Source organism: Toxorhynchites rutilus, chromosome 2 (assembly GCF_029784135.1).
Source record: "Toxorhynchites rutilus septentrionalis strain SRP chromosome 2, ASM2978413v1, whole genome shotgun sequence".
NCBI classification, from domain to species: Eukaryota; Metazoa; Arthropoda; class Insecta; order Diptera; family Culicidae; genus Toxorhynchites; species Toxorhynchites rutilus.
The window spans coordinates 143,452,993-143,472,323 of record NC_073745.1 but is presented as its reverse complement, the minus strand read 5'-3'; the positions used below and the strand labels follow the sequence as shown (position 1 = coordinate 143,472,323).

At 38.0% G+C, this 19,331-nt stretch overlaps 1 protein-coding gene across 1 annotated transcript in view; it reads left to right on the top strand.

Annotated features, from left to right (window-relative positions):
- The window catches only part of LOC129766195 (uncharacterized), a 69,664-nt gene that overhangs the window by 9,763 nt on the left and 40,570 nt on the right, over window positions 1-19,331 (top strand). Inside the window, exons 2-4 of the mRNA XM_055766704.1 lie at window positions 10,513-10,763; window positions 10,828-11,202; window positions 11,270-11,418. Coding sequence (XP_055622679.1) covers window positions 10,513-10,763; window positions 10,828-11,202; window positions 11,270-11,418 — 775 coding nt within the window. The remainder of the gene's footprint in view (window positions 1-10,512; window positions 10,764-10,827; window positions 11,203-11,269; window positions 11,419-19,331) is intronic.

Below are 19,331 nucleotides of genomic sequence, written 5' to 3'. Positions count from 1 at the left end.
ATCTCCACCGACAAACAAATCATAAAAATCAGTTTGCTTCTTATTTCGGATATTCACCCCTATTCTGTATTTCGATCGATTCGAAATATTTCGAACGACTTGATAAAATTCCATTCTGTATTCCGTTCGAGTCGTTTTTAAATTTTGTTCGATCTGTTTCTCTTTGCACATTGAATGGGTAAAACGTTCGAAATAGGGAATACGAAATTATAACTCGAACAAAATAACGGATTCGAACGAAATGGAAATCCGTCGGAATACAGAATAGGGCTGATTGTTTTAGAAATCATCGAAACAATTATTTAGGACGAAATTATCAAAAGTAAAAAAAAACTTCAAAATAATAACGTTCTATTATTATTTCCTACATGATCAGTGTTCAAATTTTTTACCCCCCATACATTCCTGTTAGACACAGCCCTACGTGAAAAATCAAATCGGTGGTAAAAACGCACAAATGTACTCACAAACAAAGGTTCACGTCAGGTTTGAACACTTTTCTCATAGATGAATGACAACAACTTGCTTGATTGAAATTGTCACATTGGAATTTTCTTGATGAGAATGCGAACAAACAAATTTTCTCGATGAGAAGAAAACAAACTATCTGTCATTCAGCTGGCTCCTCTCTCTCAGGTCTATACTCAGGTCTATACATCGCTGAGTTTGTCTTCATCAAAATTAGAATGATAGAATACTTTAGAGGATATTTGAGATGATTAACATCTCATCTTTATGCGTTGATTTTTCACAAAGCTACTGCATTTCAAAAATCACCTAAAAATTTTGACTTCGCGCTCTGTTCTTCTATTTTTCATTATACCACTAGCTGACCCGGCAAACTTCGTCCCGCCCAACATTTGTTTTTTGTTATCAATACCTTCAAACATTCACGTTTTCTTACTATGAGCATGTTCATGGGTCCAATCGCAGAACTGTTCATTGATTGATCTTCTAATCGACCCGGTTGAATTTACCTTTTACTATAAAATTCCTAGTATTTCTAACAAAATTTATCATTATAATATCAGATTATTTTCAGACACAATTCTCGTTCAAGATTTTTCAACCACTTGCATATAACATGTATCTGCGTTACATGGAATAAATGTTTTTACAGAAAATATGATAGGGCTGTATTTACCCTAAATCGGACAATTTCTTCTCCGAGTTCTGCTCTTATCAACACATTCAGCGATAGAAGAAGATATAGGTTTGCGTTTCATCACATTAAAATCCATTTCCAGCTTCGAACAAAGATCAATTTCGCTACCGCAAACATCAAATGGACTAACAGCACCTTTTTCCTTCAGAGTTTTCCTTAAAATGTTCAATTGTCATGTTTGGTTGGAATATTTTTGGTTGAAATATGTGTAATATTTGAATGGGACCTCCTCTCCATTCCAGAGGAGGAAGGGGTGTCTCACCATCATAGAAACATTTCTCATACCCAAAAACCCTCACATCCCAAATTGTGCTTGATTAGTTCTCGAGTTATGCACAAGTTTGTGTTTGTGTGTCCCTGTAATTTGTGTTTCATTTGTATGGCAGCCTCCCTTGGAGAGGAGGGTGGAGTGTTCAACCACCATAGAAACATTTATTGTATCCTAAAACCTCCATATGTCTAAATTTGTTCCCATTTGCTTGATTAGTTCTCGTGTAATGCAGAAATTTGTGTTTCATTTGTATGGCAGCCCCCCCATAGAGAGGGGGATGGAGAGTCTAACCATCATAGAAACATTTATTGCACACTAAAACCTCCATATGCCTAATCTGATTTCATTTGTTTGATCAATTCTCGTGTAATGCAGAAATTTGTGTTTCATTTGTATGCCCCACCCCTCCTAAGAGAGGAGGGAGGAGTATCTAACCACCGTAAAAACATTTATTGGACCCTAAAACCTCCACATGCCAAATATGGTTTCATTTGCTTGATTAATTCTCGAGTAATGTAGAAATTTGTGTATCATTTGTAAGGCAGCTCAATCAATATTTTGCCACCTTACACGGTCAATATCGCCCTCAACCCGAGACAACGAAAGTATCCGCGATGGCTAGTGGCGACATTCGAGTTTGGGATCCAAACTATTCTCCATCAGATTAGAAGGCTGAAAGGCAATTTTCAATTGGTAAAATTTGAATGAAAATATCTACTTGGTATTATTTTATTAGTTGAAGCGCGTAGTCCTAACCCTAACTTAACCTCTTTCCTCTGAATTTTCAGATATTCCTACTAAAATTTATTATTATAATATAACGTCAATTTCAGACACAATTTTTGCATGGGATTTTCTCACCACTTGCAGAAAAAAAGTGATTCGCATTCACATAGAATACTAATTTGATTCGGAAAAGTTAATTTTCATTCACAATTTACACTTTAAAACTCGTTTTTCCTTCTCAATAACACATCATAATACTCACTTCACAAATACAGACTGTTCCTTTCAGTTTCAGAGATGCCAGATTATTTTAGTTTGCGAAAATATATGCAAGTTATATTATCTGCAGGCAAATGTTTTTATTCCGTAAATAAGACTATGACAGTAGAACCCCGATTATCCGCGAGCGGGTGATCCGCCGTGCGGATTATTCGCGACTGCGAGTTACATAGTAAATCAATAGGCCTTTCCGGAATTTGTTGATGAGTGGTAGGTTCATGATCGTTTGTTGTGGTCATGGCTTTTACATTATTTAGCCACTGGTATACACGACCTTATAAATGGATAGTTTAATGATTTCTGTATTGATAAAACATAGTTTTATGTTGTTGTTATGTTGTTTATGTTGTAGTTTTTTTTATGTTGAAACATTTTTTTTCATGTTTGCATTTCTTTTTTGGTCCTTTAATGGGTCATCCGCGATTTTCGTTATTCGCGATGAGTTTACTCGACTATTCTGCGGATAATCGGGATTCTGCTGTAACTTGAATTAACACGTGATGTTTTTTCAGCTGTGATCTTCTCACTCTCCAAATTTTATAACGGAGTGTGAAGAAACACACAACTTAGACTAAAGTGGCTGCCCCGCTCGCTAGCGCAAAGAATGACCGAATTCAACGTTAAAAAATTCCTAAGACGTTGTAAATTTTCATTCACTTTCTCACCATTCCATTGTCAGTTTACTTTAAGGTTTGATTTGTTTCGTGAAAAGTACCGTATTTTGCTATTTAAAGTACAGTAATTTACATTTAATGCGACATTTTTCTAGTTGGACAGACCTGTAATGCGACACGTTTAATTGGACATGTTTACCTCTAATTGGACATTTTTGTAAACATCGAGTTCGGGGCCTAAATTATGCCCCCACATTGCAATTCGCCACCAGACGTCGAATCTGTACCACTCTCATCGTTAATGTCCAATTACAGATCAAATTCGCCTCCAATGCGACACTGAGTGGTTCCTCGGCATGCATTAAATGTAAATTACTGTATCAGTTTTCCAAACCAAAAGCTTTCATTTATGATTCCTACAATTTTAGAAGTTTATAAATTTTAATTGCAATCGCAAAAAGACTAACAAAAATTAAATGTCCGCTTGCAAATCTGGCAACTCAGTCTGGGAGTCCGTGGCGTAAAACGTCAACATCATGCATCCATATGAAATGTCACGATATTGATGCCCGAAAATCAGAAAAAAAAAATCAGGATTTCTGAGTTGTCGGCCATGTTCAGCTGTCATTATGCTCTCAAATGTCATCATATTGTCAATAAAGTTGACCGTGTAAGGTCCGCTTAACAATCGAATTGTCAAACGATCAGGAACGGATGGAAAAGAACCCGCTATACAACGCGCAATTGTGTTATAGCGAATATTCCAAACGCAATCCAAACAAACGCTATTCAAATGACTGTGGGCCAATCGCATAAATAGGGCACGAAATGTTAAGTACATGGTCAGTCCTAATAAATCCGTCGATCAATATAGATCAAGCGTCTTGTCTATTTTTCGATCATTGCTTCATTTCGCCACATCGGGTAGCCAGTTTACTCATCTACTACTCTGGAACTCTGCTCAGATACCTCTCTTAGCGGAGACATTATTGGCGCTGAGGACAGGATTCTCTACTCTCATCTCTACTACTAGAACTCTGCTCAGAAACCTCTCTGGGCAGAGACACCCCCATTAGACAGGAGGGAGGGGTCTCGAACTATCACGAAAACCTTCCCCGGCCCCAAAAACCCCTATATACCAATTTTCATGTTGATCGGTTCAGTAGTTTCCGAGTCCATAAGAATCAGACAGACAGACAGACAGACATAAATCTATTTATATATATATATAAATTTATATATATATATAAATATAAATATATATATATATATATATATATATATATATATATATATATATATATATATATATATAAGCGTCAGAAGAAAGATTCACTCTCGACGAAAAGTTGCTCAACAGCTCCCTTGTGTGGAACAAACGGCTACTCCGAAACCATTATCCGTTAATCGACTGACACTCCAAATGAAATTATTACTGAATTATCAAAATCATTTGCATAATGAAACTTGAATCCATTCTCATTGAGCGGCGGCTTTGAAAGGTGAACGAGTGTCTGTACATGTACATTCGACGTATTCGAATATCTCAAGGAATAAATTGAATATTAATAAATTAGTTGTGATTTTTTATGAAATCATTATTTGTATATGTACAAAGAAAGCGACGATCAATTGGTTGAAAGCAAATCAGCAAGACAAGCAGAATGATGAGTTATTTAGGAATAAATGACTGAATCGCATAAAAATTAAAAAACATGTAATCTAATCTAACTCTCAATGCAAGGCAGGATCCAATCCGATCCCAGTCTATACTCTATCGTGAGTGGAATCACAGCTGCATAACTGGTGCGCTGATCTGATCGCATAGCAAACAAAACGAAATTGTGAAACCGTGCCCACTTTGGAATGCCCCACTCAGCGATAATCTTGGGAACAGATTTACCGCTTATCGGAACGTCCGTCCGCTTATCGAGAAGTCACTATCAGTTCACATACGAAACGCGATGGTGGCGCTACGAGCGGGGAATTGGTTAAGTAGCGCGTTCAGAAGTCACTTATGGCTCGCAAACACGAACGATAACCAGTCATCCTCATTGCACATCAGACTTTGAGCCTGGTTGGGAGCAGTCGTGAGTGCAGGGGAATCTTTAACCGAATTATTCTACATCGTTTTTAATTAGTTGCATAGAAAATCTCCAAAATGGAAATGACACGTAATGTCGGTGCACTCCAAAACCAAGTGATAGATATGGGGAAAGAAAATGCGCCGAAATGCAGTTCAAGTGATTCCGACTCCTCGAAACTGAGAGCCACTTCAGGTGAGCCGTTGTATGTGTTATTTCAAGTTCGTGCGATTTATCTCTCAATGACGTTTGTGTAAAAACACCCACAGTTTGCCGGCCGTTAAGAGTAACAGTAGTAAATTTTGCGATAACAGAGACAAGTGTTTATCAACGACGAGCAAATTGGATTGCTGTTTCGTAAATATACTCGCTGAGATTTATCGCGCAAAACGATGTTTTGAAAGTCCGGGTCCAGAAATGATACGGCGTTCTAATGACATAAACTAGTGAGATAAACAGAATTCGCGCTTAACTCTCCTTAGTGGCATTACCAACAATTTATCGCATTAACCCTGTGCTTAAGGCGGTGTCATGATATAAGATGATTAACGATAGATGACGCTTTTATTTGGAAATCACTTTCTATAATTATCACGATTTGTTTCGTACCATGTCATTATACAATAGATTTATGATGATTGATTTTCATCCATGCTATCAATAGGCTAGCCGTATAGCATACGTAAACGATAAAAGTATTTCCCCTTGTTCCGTGAGATGGCTCGAGCTACCGGATTCCCGGAAGCAAATGGTGCGACCACAATTTTTCATTAGAAGAGAATTGCAATTTGCTAAAACATAAGGCGACTTTCAGATTAAAGTGCACTTTGCTATCCCTTGTCACTCGAGGTGCAGAGTAAGGGAGATCGTATTCTTCAAGCGGAACGTCTTTTCAGGTGTTCGGTCGTTTTTGGAGCAGAGAACGGTTTAATTCGATCAATTGTTTCCAATAGTCTTTACTATTAACAGTTTCATCGATTTAAAAAATGCCAGATTATATCTCACTGAACCCAGAAGACATACCACATTATCTTCTTTCCGAAGTGATCTAGCCTTACGCTCGATGTGATGTATCCTCTCTCAGTAATTGTATTATTTGTAACTCGCCAGTAAAAATTTCTCAAATGTCTTTCTGGATTTCTTGTTGTCTGTTTATCAAATCAAGAGGTACACATCTTCTAACCTTCAGTGTCTTCATCTTCGTCGAATAAAACAAACAAACACTGCCACATGTAGCAGACATTGTGGAGAGAGAGAGAGAGAGAGAATGAGAGAAAGAGAGAGCGAGAGAGAGAGAGAGAGACAATATTACAATGTAAACTCCATCCGATTGTAACTTTTGCATACTCTTGCCAACGAGCGGTCGACATAACTGCGGAGGGTCAATAGTATGTTGTGATGTGAAATCTCGGGGCAATTTTGTTTGCAACTTCAAATCCAAAGTTGAACTCGATGAAATGATACAAAACGTTGGTTTCCATGTTGTACAAAACTCGACACCGTCTGGTACCTTAACTGGTGGAACCTTTAAACTACTGATTCTAAACTTTTTGACGAATCGAAACTGAATGAAGTTTAAGAAAAAATATTTTTTGTGCTTTCTCATTTTATTTTTTTATTTTATTTTTTTCTTAATAACAATAAAACCTTAAAATTACAGAATAGCAATTTTTAAAAGACGCACACGGCTTGTGACAACGTGTGCGACTACACGAGCTACGATTCCGTTCCTCGACCGCCATTTTCTCGGAATCGAAGAAGGTTTAACACTTTCCGCAATTTAACGAGTCAACTTAGACAATTTCACACACCATAGAAATGTGACACCAAAAAATCACAAATGTGTTAAAGGGGGACCTCGGTCTGGATGGTCGAAAATATCTATTTTTTTTTTTGTATTTTTGGGAAGCGAAATGTTGTCCTAAAAGCATTTTTCGATGTTTTATTTTGTTGGAAAGTTACAGCTCAAAGTATGAGGTCACCTCTAGGGATATACCGTTCAGAATCATATTTCGGACATTTTGTTCTAACATCTTAAAATGCTTAATGCACTGATGATATAACTAATCAATTAATACCACAATTGCTTCTTTGGAGTAATCCCTTGGTTTCACCATCATTTCACACGAGAACTGCATTTGAATTATAACATAATCGGCAGAAATCTCACAACACTACTCATTATCGTTTGTGTGTGACGTTTCCTTAGCGCGAGCACGTAGAATTTACCCGTTCATAAATATTTAAATTTATCCCGTGTTTCATCAGTTCTCATCATCGTTAACAGTTTACTGTGATTGCTTGGTAAGTGTTTCGCAGTTGACTATAAAATATAATCAAGTGTAATGTAATTTTCGTCCAAAAAATTACAAATTTCGGACACTTAATTTGAATTCAATTTGTCCGAAGATTGATTTAGTGTCCGAAGTTTGATTTTATTCGCTTCATTTGAAAAGCATTTTATTCGATGATTTCTTTATGTTATCAATCAAATAGGTACCAAAGTAGAAAGCTTAATAGCATATTGAATTAATTTATTAAAAATATCAACCAAATAATACCTGTGCATAAAGTTTAGATCTGTTTTATGCATCATATACCTTAAGCGTCCGAAATATACTAGTCCAATTAGGCTGATTTTTTTCATCTGCATGTAAAAATTGAATAATGAGAAGCGTTACATAGCCGTTTTTTGATATCTCATTTTTTCTATTTTTATGAGCTTCTAAGCAGCGATTTTTCATGAAAAATTAAACATTTTTTAAACAAAAATGACCGCCAGTTTGATATTTTTTTTTTGAATTTTCAAAAAATCCCATTCAATTTCTTTTCGCTAACACCTATTTGCCGTTACACGCATAGTTGTTCTATGTTACTTTTTGACAATTTTCACTTTTGTTCACAGAACGGTGTTTTTATGGATAATCTTCCAGAACACCACAAAAAAACTTATTGTTTGTTCCCAGCTTTTCAAAAAACAACATCAAGCTCAATTATCTCATGTTCATATTCTAGGCCAGCTGCACTCAACCTTTTTTTTGAAAGGAGCCATCAACACATGTAAGGCATGATGTCGGGGGCCGAAAAAAAAAAAAAAGAAGGGTGATGGCCAAGACACAACCGCATTGTTAACATAGAGCCACGAAATTATTGCCGACGCCAACGAACATCAAAGAAATTTAATAATAAAACTCTTTGATATAAATATTTGATAGTAATTACAAGGGCCCATAAATGAATGCTTTCACTGAGTGAGGAGCGCGAACGCTTCGCGAAGCAATTTGTCATTGTCATTGTCCAATTAATTCTAAACATTAACATTAATTGTTCATTGCTCGTTGCAGTGAAACTGAAATACTGATCTTTTTTAACCCTTTCGTTACGAACGTCGTCTACAGACGACATTAGAGTAATACTGCACATCGATCACATTAGCCCGATATGCATACTTTTCGGCGCAGTGTTCCGTTCTGCGGTAGCACTCCGACGGAGCACGCTGCTGTAGTGAAAGGGTAAATATCTAAGTATTATTTCAATATCTCTTAGCAAAATTATACCCCAAAGCAGAACGAAACATCTCAGAGAACGCAAAACGGCAACAGAAAATCCCAACCGAAACTACTGTGTGGTAGCGGGGGAGGCGAAAACAATAGCATCGAAATACATTTTCATCTTCAGTTTTCCATCGAAGAACACAACTCTTAACGCTGAAAAATACCTTACTTCTAATCCGGAAACAATAACCGAAATCTCAAAAATTGAATGAACGACTGAAAAAAATCAAAATTATATCATTATTAGTCATCCTGCTAACGACCGAACGGAGGCAAGTCTTTCCAAACGGTATTTCTCAAGGCCAATTTGGATACTGCTCGTTTAAGCTCTTCAAATGACTCATACTACTTGTAAGCTACATCTACTGTTCGTCCGATCACTCCTCATAAGTTCTTTAGAGGGGTTTGAAACAAGCTGACCAGTCCAGAATCTGAAGCCCTATTCATTAAACCATGCCATGACCTTCCAGATTTTATGAAATGATGCAAAATTACCCAATTGACGAATTTCATGCCAACTCTACTGGCCGTTGGCAGCAACATCTCAGATAGGAGTGAAACGTTGTGGGTGTAAAGACATGGGTCATTTAAGCAACTTTGCATACTTGAAATATTCGAAAAATAATTAGTCAACTTTTTGCAAAGTTGCTTAAATGATACCTATAAAAACTATGATACCTATAAAATTCAAGTCAAAGGATGAAATGTAGGAAATTATTTTAATTTTACAAAAAAATATCAAAAACTTTTTGGAAAAAATTTCGCTGACTAAAAAGTTATTTTGAAAATTAAAATTCATTTTTTTCAAAAACGTATTTTTTTAAAGTTCCCAAAAATATATATATAAATAGCCCCTACAATTTCCAACAAGTCGTCCATACATTGGAAGATGGGCACTTTTAGAGGGAAAATCGAACAACAACTTTAAAATATTTTTTTTTGTATTTTTTGTATTTTTTTTTTTCAAGTATGCAAAGTTGCTTTAATGACCCATGCTTTACATCCACAAAGTTTCACTCGACTCCTAAGACGAGTTGGCACGAAATTCGTCAAATATCACATTGTTTTTGATGCAAATACAGCAGTAAATGATTCTTATGAATAAAGCAACCAAATTTGGAAAAAAAAACAAAACAAAACTTTACAAGAAAGGCGATTTTTTCAAACCATACATTTATGTTTTTGCGTAGGAATCTTTGAAAATGCACGCACTAAACGCACTTCTAATTTATATATCATCGGATACAACCTGCGTTACAGAATGAACTTTATGTGTACAGATTTGAATAGAGCAGTTTTAGCTCATGTCGTTTATCTATCGAAGCATTAAATCGGTTTGAAAACTAAAAAAGAAATGATCAGAACTATTATTGTTAATATCGCGAAGCAACAAACATAGTCTTTCAGTGGACTTTGTTCCATACAGAATGAAAATTTTGAAAATCGCCGCTCATCGAAAAGAGTACAACGATGATGCGTTCCCTTCCGGTCGAGAACGGGAACTACAGAATGTTGTCTGGCGCCATCTGCACCTCAACCGTGTACAGCAATGTTCAAATGTAACATTATATGCGCATATGTACGCAAACGCAAAAATCCACTCTTCACGCGTAAAAAGAATTTATAAATGTGCAATGTTGTGACACTCGCAGCCGGCATTCCATGCTGGCTGAAACATTCTTAACACGCAGTGACAATAGAGATAATTCAACTGTTTAATATTCTATTAAATGGATATAAATGATGTTCTCGATTATTTGGGAGGTAAAATAAAATTTTAATTTACTAATCGTACAAATTATCAACTTTCTTCCCACAGGAACGGGCCACAATCCAAGGGACCTTGCGTCCATTTTCATGGCAGAGTTCTTTGGCACCGCAATGTTGCTGTTCCTGGGCTGCATGTGTTGCGTGACCGGTTTTGGCAACGAACCATCCAACGTGTCCTCTGGGTTGGGCTTTGGTTTCACAGTCATGATGGTGATTATAACGTTTGGCTGCGTTTCTGGAGCACACATCAATCCGAGTGTGTCGATTGCAGCTTTCATTTATAACTTAATAAATTTCCCGGTAGAAAAATGTCAATTTTGGAACCATTCATCTTAATTTATAGTGTTTTTCCTCTTGAATACAGATGCTCATTCTATATCTGATCGCCCAGTTTCTGGGCGCCATCTGCGGCTACGGACTGCTAATGGGTATCACTCCAGCGAAGATTTTCTCCGATGCCTTGTACAGTGGGCACGGATCGTGCGTCACAGCGCCCCACGGCGACCTTTCGACGCTGGAGGCATTCGCGGTGGAGTTTTTGGTAACAGGTATACTGATCTGGACATGCTGCGGTATCTGGGATCCAAGAAATGGCAAAAACCTGGACTCCAATCCAATCAAGTTCGCATTGATCGTGGGTGGAATTTCCATCGCCGCTGGACCGTACACCGGGGCAAGTATGAACCCGGCGAGAACGCTGGCGCCAGCGATTTGGAACGGAAGCTTCTTCCAGGTGTGGGTGAGTTGGAAATTGAGCGCTCAATCTTTCTCAATTGAATTGAGCATGAGATATGTTATTCTTTCAGATATACTTCTTGGCGCCACCATTGGCTGGAATTGTCATGCCACTTATCTACAAATACGGCTTCCGAAGGGAGCTTCACGAAGAGGAGCAACCAATTAAGATTGTTACCGCACAAGAACATGTCAAGACTGATCTTTTCGAACAACATAGGTTCTAAGTTTATTTTACCAACCGAATCGTGAATATGTGCCGTAAATTCTCTTTTAAGTTCAAACTTAGTAAATAAGGTTTAAAAAAGATTAGGTTATCTTAAAAATGAAAGTGATATTGTATAGCGTTCGAAATAAATTGTATTTATTTGTCTTTGAAATTATTGTTTGATGTTTACTGTGATTATTAATATTAGTCTCCTAATCTTACATTCGCAAACTACAGGAGTTGGGTGAAAGAAACAATTTTGCTAGTCAAATTAAAAATTGATTCACAGAACACGATATTCAACGTGTGCGAATTTTGCGTCTATACGTTTTTCATTATTTTATTCCTAATGAACAAGGTAAATTTGCTACATCAATTAGCATTTCGTTAACACATTTCGTGCTAACATAAACAAAACGTCTATTCTCGAATGATTATACTATTAATTAGCAATTTTTATAAATGGATATTGTTCGGATTGATAATGATTCATCCTTTTCAAGTGAAGATTGTCACATTTTTCCTCGCAGTAACTCGTGATAAATTGATTAGCGGCAAATCAGTACATTTACACCTGCTCGCAATCGGTGTTCGAATGAACGTTAATTTGGCATACAATCTGAGAAAGATTTTCATAAAACAGAGCTTTCCCCTGAAAATAGATTATAAGAGGGCATCCACATCAACCATGTAACGAAATGATACGGAATGTAACGTTATTGAAGCGACATCAACGAAGATTTATCGAATTGAGGATTGAACACGGAAAAAACAGGCACAAAAAATGTTAGTGCAAAATTGTGCGTGGGAGGGGGGGTTTACATAAATGCAATTATTGCTTATTGAAGGGACATTGTTTAGATCTTGTTTCTTACCATAGTTCATTACTTAAAATTTTCCACGAAAACGGTCCCTTATTTTTACTCAAGTTGTTTCCCCCCTTGTTTGGCAACTACACCCAGGTTTTTCTTACGCGGGGGATACGTACCTCGTAAAAAAAACCGCGTTAATTGGAAAATCCGCGTAAAATTGGAAATTAATTGGTAAAAAAAACCACGTAAAAAAACCGCGTAAAAAAACCTGGGTTTATCTATTTTTGCTTGAACTTCTCGTCGCATGTAGTTCCACCCTTCTTCATCAGTTGCCCTTCACAATCGACCAGTATTCCTCAATCGACCTTAGTTCCACAGTAATGGCCGGATTCCATTCCTTGGGTGCCACATTGACGCCCTTGTCGATGTGAAACTTTCACAGTAATAATTGGGACTCAAGAAATCAGTGTTATTTCGAGATAGCTCTCATTGAATTGAAATTTTGTGGGCAAAACATAATGGCTTTTTCTTAGATTTTCAAAAAAAAATTACAGAAGGGTTGTATCAAAGACACGACCACATAGTTGACGTAGGGTATCGTTATGCTATTTGATGCACATCGGTTTTGGATAGGTTTGAAAAATTTCATTACTAAACGCATTGATAACAATTAGGGGCCCCTCAAATGGAAAGTTTAGTTTGATTGTCGTCTACTGTTTGTTCACACCTTCAGTGATTCAATTGAGCGATGATAGCAGAAGGACTGTGACCAGTGTTGCCACATTTTCCTTTGTACCAGAGGGGTTAAAAATCTTTCTCATCTGTACTTTTTCTTCCAAAAAATTCATTCGTGTGTGTTTCATGATACATAGCCACTAAGTTTAATCAAATCTTTCGATCGCAAATTAGCGTTCATCGTATCATTGACCCGATTTCGAAGCTTATATTTTTTTCTGATCATATTCATGGAGTGAGGCGTAGTGAGAATATTACAAACAAGGCATCGAAGCGCCGAAAATAAATGCAAGCGAACCATCAATTCTTTTTAGACATCAAATTTTTGTCCACTAATCCGGCACATGCTCGTTTTTTGAAACTGTGATTTCCTTACGGAGTAATTTTAGGGTAGGGTTCATTCTCCAGATCTTGTATATTCCCATCATAGAACCCTGGAAACGCTTCTAACACAACGAATTTCGTCTTTATAAAACTGATCAATTATTGCATTGTAAATGTTTTTATGATCAGCAGCACCAAGCGATACTGTGGCGTTAAAGCCGTCATGTATCTTAATGTTGTTTTGTTCAAATGTAAGAAATTTGACACGCGGAAAAAATCTGCATCAATCTTTTTGACGAAAAATCTGTACCCTGTACCGTACAGAATCTGTACCAAAAATAACGAAATCTGTACTTTTCCAGATAAATATGTACATGTGACAACACTGATTGTGACTAATCGTTGGATGGCGCGTACCCCAATAAAATATGCCGAAGTGGAATGAAATATTTCGAAAAATTCCCTAATGTGACTCTGGACGAGATGGTTGCTGCGTTCTATGTGGATGAAGTAATGAAAAGTATATATAGAGAGTGAATGAACAGTTTCTCAATTGCCATCTTCGCTTCAAACCAAAGGAACATGAAGCTAAGGGGCTGTCCAGATACCACGTGGACAACTTTAGGGGGGGTAGGGGTTACGAAAATGTCCACGCTTGTTCACGGTGAGGGGGGATGGGGGTTTTGTTATTGTCCACGTGGATATGTTAAGTAATTTTGTCAAGTAAAACATTCAAGTTAATAGGCAAAATTGAATGAAATCTGTTTTATATTTACATGATTTTTTGAACTTCACGCCCACCCTGAGTACAAAGTACTCATCAATAAAAAGACTGAACTGCCTGAGAGTTGTGTGGCATTAAACTGCCAATCATATAATTACTCAACATGCATCATAATGATGTGAGAGTAACGACACACCATCCACTCACCCCTCAACCGTCGGTTTTCCGTTCGGTTCCCAACCAGTCCACTTCGTTGCTACACATCGTTCGTGTGGTGGGTGACAATAACCGAATGAAGTCATCATTTGCGAAGACAGCGTTCTTGAGGTAAGTTGTGGCGGCAGTTGTCGCGCATTGGGTGACTCCAGATAAATGGCCAGTTCGCACAAGAGTGTTGCTCGGTCAAACATCCATATTTTTTCATATGACTGAACCTATATTCTGAAGGTAACGCACATGAAGTAGGACCCATCAATTTATTCCAATCGGTAATAGAGAGACATTTAAGAGACATTTTTAATCCGTCAGGTTAAAGACACCCAATAACACAAAGAATGTTGGATTTTTTATAGTATTAAAAATCACGACTTAAGTGCGGGTTGAATTCAGCTTTTGCTCTTGATGACAAAACTGTTTTTTTTTTCGAGAACTCTCAAGGATTTCTGAACATTGAAACGAACAACAAATTCTTCCATGAGTATACGGGCCGTGTCTCTGAAGATATAATTTCTTGCAATGATATTGTTCTTCATTGATGTCCTGTAATTTTTATAATACGCTTCTTTTGAGTTGTCTGGAAAGTTCATGCTGCTACTGCTGATTAATTAAAAGAAAAGATTAATCCTTGATGCACATGAATTAGTAGATTCGCTACAGATGTCGAAAATCACCGTTCAAGAGAGACGAAACATCACGAAAAACGCTACAATGCATGGACTACATATTAACCCACATTACGGAACCCGATCGGATTTGACATATCGCAATAAACTTTTGCATTCTGCATTTCAAGGTTGCAACATTTGCACAATCCGATAGGATTTGACTCGATCAGATTAAAGGGGATAAAGACACGAATTTCGGACGTTTCTTCGAGCTCCGAAAAAGTAAAACAAAGAATATTTTTACCATCCATTATATCACTATTTGTTTATCTATCTTTTTAAGAATAAAACTAAAATTGAACGAAAAAATATATCCATAATTAGAAGCTGATGAAGTGAGGGGGTTCAAAGAAAAGTTGTGCCATGGCGTACACGATTCCAGCCCTTCTGGTTATCTGAAACTAACAAATCGAACAGATTCTGAATCAGTAAAGATGCCACTATCGCATGAACCTCGGGAAAGTCAAAAACGTGTATTTTGACAAAATGGCGGAAATTTGAAAGAAAAAAAATGCAGTTTAAAACATTTTTTTCATGTTTCTTGATTTTTTAAAAATAGTATAGTTACGAAATTATGATTTTTATAGGTTCATGCGATAGAGATCTGCATACAGATTGTATTCATATAAATATAGATCGGATAAGTAGAACTTGAGATATCGTGTAAGCCAATTTAAAAAAACATGTTTCGAGAAAAACGCGTTTGAAGTTAATTAAAGGGTGTGTCACATCAAATTGCATCACGGAAAAAACGCTGTAGAAATTTAATTTTTAGGAATTATATCTTCAGCTTTCGCTTATAATCAGATAAGAGTGTATAGATCACGTTGGCCATGCTTCACTGTCAATTTTTCGTAAATTTGGAAAAATGTCGTCGAACGAAAAAGAGCGTCGTGAATTAATCCTGTGCACTCATTTCGAGAATCCGGAGTTGTCACATCGGGACATCGGTAAGATGCTGGGAATCGTCCAATCCACGGTCAGCAGAGTACTAAAACGATACTTCGAGAACCTAACCATCGACCGGAAGGTGAAGAACGGCAAAAATGGATGCTCCGTCAGTGAAAAAGATCACAAGCGCGTAGTTAAGCAGTTTAGACGTGATCCGAGAAGTTCGGTCCGGGATGTCGCCAATAAGCTGAATTTGTCAAGTTCATTCGTCCAGCGGACCAAGCAGCGGGAGGGTCTGCGTACATACAAGGTTCAGAAGGCTCCTAACCGCGACGAAAGGCAAAACATGGTGGGAAAGACGCGAGCCCGGAAGCTGTACACCGAAATGCTGACGAAGCCGCATTGCCTGGTAATGGACGACGAAACCTACGTCAAAGCGGACTTTCGTCAGCTGCCGGGCCTGTTGTTCTTCTCCGCAGAGGACAAATTCAGCGTTCCGGAGGAGATTCGCAAGCAGAAACTATCCAAGTTTGCCAAAAAGCACATGGTGTGGCAAGCGATCTGCTCTTGCGGAAAGCGGAGCGCCCTCTTCGTGATGACCGGCACGGTAAACGGGCAGGTTTACCTTAAGGAGTCCCTACAGAAGCGCTTACTACCACTATTGAAGCAGCACGAGGGCCCGACCATCTTCTGGCCGGATCTCGCTTCGTGCCACTATTCAAAGGACGTGTTGGAGTGGTACGAAGCCAACGGGGTCACCTTCGTGCCAATAGAAATGAACTCACCCAACGCGCCGGAGCTTCGCCCAATAGAGAAATATTGGGCGATTATGAAGCAGGCCCTCCGGAAGAACCCAAAAGTTGTCAAATCGGAGGCGGACTTCAAGAGAAAATGGATTTCTGTTAAAACAAAACTACAACCTGACGTTGTACAGAACCTTATGGACGGGGTAAAGAGGAAGGTGCGAGCATACGGGCTTGGGCTCGAAGTATGAATAAAAAGAAAATGCCAAAAGTTGTTTAATAGTTTTTATTTTACTGTCTAAAATTTTCAAAAGGATCGGTCTACTGGGCGAATTTCTACAGCGTTTTTTCCGTGATGCAATTTGATGTGACATACCCTTTATTATGGCCGTTCTAGTCAAGATATCGCATCACTAAAACGGCTATAACTTGGTAAATAATGAGATTTTCGAAAAGTCTCATCTATGGTATATTTTTAAATGTCTCTTAAAGATCGCATATTGTGCTAATTCCAAATCCGACCGGATTCCGGAATAAGGGTTTATTTTACCGAAAAACACTTGAAGGGGCTTATCTCGATCTGCGATTCGTTTTATAAACGCGACGAAAATACATATTTGTAGCGTATTGTAAAGGGCAAATCATTCACAAGAATGTTGAATTAAAAAAATCTTAGTAAGAACTCCGAAGCACGTTCTCGCTTGAAGAAAGTTATGGCTGAGTCGGGTAGGACTGGGAGATAATCTGCATCATGAGCTTCTACCAAGCAACTAGTTTCGATATATTCCAACAAGTACTGCTAGCAGCTGAACGTATTAAAATCAACGATCCAGAACGCTTCTAGGGCACTTCTAAAATTCCACCCGCCTTACTCACCAGATATTGCATCTTCAGATTATTAACTGTTAAGATTATTGTAAGAACTTCAACTTACTGTATAGTATAGTAAGTTCTGAGAGTATGGAATTCTCAAGTTGCATGTAGGATGCTGAAATATTCAGGAAAAAACGGTGCATCTATGATTGAAAAGATGTATGTCTACAAAAATATGCTTTTGGTTTTTTCCTTAGAATCGGCACGAATTTTCCAGGACAATATTTAACATGATTTAACAATTAAGGGTTGTAGGTCAACGGAATCATCGATCACTATGATACTGCAGATGTTTTGTTTTTACTAGGTTCATTATAGCCATCAGGCACTACCGAACCTGTAAAAGCGAAAGACATTGATGTTCAGGCGAGAAAATTCTGTTTTTATACAAAGTGCTTGATTTCATTGTCTGATTTTTTGAAAACTCAAACAGCCAGCCTGCTTTAATAGAAATACTCGAGAATAAGTTCACAATCGATATTTTAAAATGGATATGGAGGTAACGAAAATGGACTAAAGAATCGTCTCCTATGTTTCAAACAAACCGGGCAATCGGTGGAACACAGGTTTGCTTGCGAGAGGCCGCCGCTTCCGACGGCGGGTCGGCGGCCTACTCGGATTGCGTCACCTCGGCGGCTTGGTGCCGCCTCGATTCCTTATCCTCGTTCAATGGGGACTTCGCCCCCGTTACATTGATCTCAAAATAAATTTCATCACGAAATAATGAACTCATGATAAAAATTGCGCTGCGGCGGCAAATACGTAAATACCATTTTTTCGTATCTATTCTTTTCACATTTTCATTAAAAAAAATTTATGTTAAAGTTACCTGTTTAATTTTCGGAATATTTCATAACCCATGCTCATTTCTGAATGATCTCTTGGTCCTAAAGAGCAATAGGAAAGGAAAGAAGACTTCAACATCTTTTTCGAATTACCTCATTACAATTTCTCAGTTTACTTCATAACTTCCTAACAGCAGATTCGACAAAACTCATAAACTGATTTGTCGGAATTTTTTCCTTCTTCATTCGGGTATGCGTTACATTCGGGTAAATGTGCTTCGGGTAAACGTGTTTCGGGTGAATGGGACACAACCGTCATAATACCGTTCACCAGCGCTAAGTTTCCCACCCCAGCAAACGAGGAACAGCTCATACCATGAAGTTTCCCCCACCGTGCTTCATGGTCGGTTGTAGATGCCGATCCTGGAAGCCCTGGAAGCGTCGCTCTTCCGCCACGCTCGGAGTCGCCTTTACTTGTTAAACAGCTCTAACTTGGATTCGTCCAACAAAATAACGCGCTTCCAGAACTCTAGCGGCTTGTTGACATGGGCCCTCGCAAACTGAGGTCGTTTTTTTTATTGGTGCTGCTGATCATTAGTCGTTTTTTGACGAAGTAGCTATTTAGGTATCGTTCCACCTAGCGTCGTTGAATGGTGTGATCTAATCTTTCTTCAATCGCTCGAACGGTCGTTCGTGGGGTTTTCTTTACATGCCGGATGATTAGCGTATCCGTTCTTACATCAGTCTTACGTTTCGGTCCGCTTCCCGGTCGATCGGCCACGCTGCCGAACATCCGATACTTCCGAATGACCAGTTGGGTCGCACCATGACTTACCTCATACTTTCCAGCAATGTTTCGTTGAGACGCTGGAAGTCACGCACAATCAAATTTCGGACCTATGTTGAGATTTGCTATCCACCCATTTTCCGGAAGCTTACTCAGTGTCTAAAACACGTCATTACGCACGAAAAGTGAACTGAACAGCTACGAAAATTATGTTTGTACTCTGCGTTTCACAACTATAGAACCACTCATTTTTTCTGAGTTTCCAGAGATATGTAAGAATTCGATTAAACTGAAGTATATAATGTAGGATATAATAATTATCTTCATTTGAAAGACAAACCATTTGTACTGTATTGTTGTGTTCAGA